This window comes from Sinocyclocheilus rhinocerous, unplaced genomic scaffold, assembly GCF_001515625.1.
Source record: "Sinocyclocheilus rhinocerous isolate Xijiao unplaced genomic scaffold, SAMN03320098_v1.1 scaffold130, whole genome shotgun sequence".
NCBI lineage: Eukaryota > Metazoa > Chordata > Actinopteri > Cypriniformes > Cyprinidae > Sinocyclocheilus > Sinocyclocheilus rhinocerous.
This window is the reverse complement of record NW_015623500.1, coordinates 111,937-112,999: the sequence shown is the minus strand read 5'-3', so window position 1 is coordinate 112,999 and position 1,063 is coordinate 111,937. Positions and strand designations below refer to the sequence as shown.

Sequence of the window (1,063 nt, the reverse complement as noted above, 5' to 3'; positions counted from 1 at the left end):
TGTATTCAAAGCGCCGCCATTACTGTCTAGAGTGCGTGGAATGGTGCGCTGTGATTGGTGGTTACGGTTTACAGGGCGTGGAATGGTGCGCTGTGATTGGTTATTACTGTTTACAGTGCGTGATTTACTTTTCAATACCGACCAGATACAATACTGATTTTGGCGGAAACTCAATTTAAAGTTCAAAAATTAAAATAAAAAAACCCCCAAACTCTTCATTTATTTATCACGAGTTGTTCAAATCGTGGTAATCTAATACGGTTTTATTGATAATTAAAAGATGAAACGGTAATACTAACTGTAGGGAATTTTATCATGATTTATCGTCAAACCGGTAATCGTTACATCTCTAATCAAGAGTACCTCTGCATGTTTACGCACAGGAAAGCACGCGTATGCGTCGTGGTACTCTCGATAATGGCGGAATATGTGGTTTTGAGGAGAAGAATTATTGAATAAAGTCGTTATTTTTGTTTTCTTTGTGCACAAAAAGTATTCTCATAGCTTTGTAAAAATGCGGTTGAACCACTGATGTCACATGGACTGTTTTAACGATGTCCTTACTACTTTTCTGGCTCTGGGAACATTTCAGGTGCATTGTTCTCTATGGAGGGTCAGAAAGCTCTCGGATTTCATCAAAAATATCTTAATTTGTGTTCCGAAGATGAACAAAGGTCTTACAGGTTTGGAACAACAAACCTGTAAGACAAAGGTGAACTAACCTTTCAACTGTTGATTATTGAACAATTTTATTGTTGGAATTTCATCCAAAAATTGTCTTGCACCCCATGCCATACACTGTCTTGCGTTCAGTTCGTTCAACATTTGTTGATCACTAAAGATTTTCTTGTCTTTCATGCATACCCTTGCATTGACATGCTTCATTATTCTAAATGTGAAATAATGATCTTTTATCTTCTTAATGCAGGATATGTGTAAAACGACAACCGAGGCCATTTCATCTGGACAGACTAGTGTACAGGCTGAACTGAGACGTACTGCTAACACTCGTAAGTATCTTAAGTATTAAGTTGTTTTGCACACACACATATATATATATATA

The 1,063-nt window shown here is 36.9% G+C and overlaps 1 protein-coding gene across 1 annotated transcript in view; it reads left to right on the top strand.

Annotated features, from left to right (window-relative positions):
- LOC107758814 (uncharacterized protein C19orf47 homolog) overlaps positions 1-1,063 on the top strand; it is a 13,104-nt gene that overhangs the window by 4,258 nt on the left and 7,783 nt on the right. The window contains exon 4 of the mRNA XM_016576673.1: positions 929-1,010. Coding sequence (XP_016432159.1) covers positions 929-1,010 — 82 coding nt within the window. The remainder of the gene's footprint in view (positions 1-928; positions 1,011-1,063) is intronic.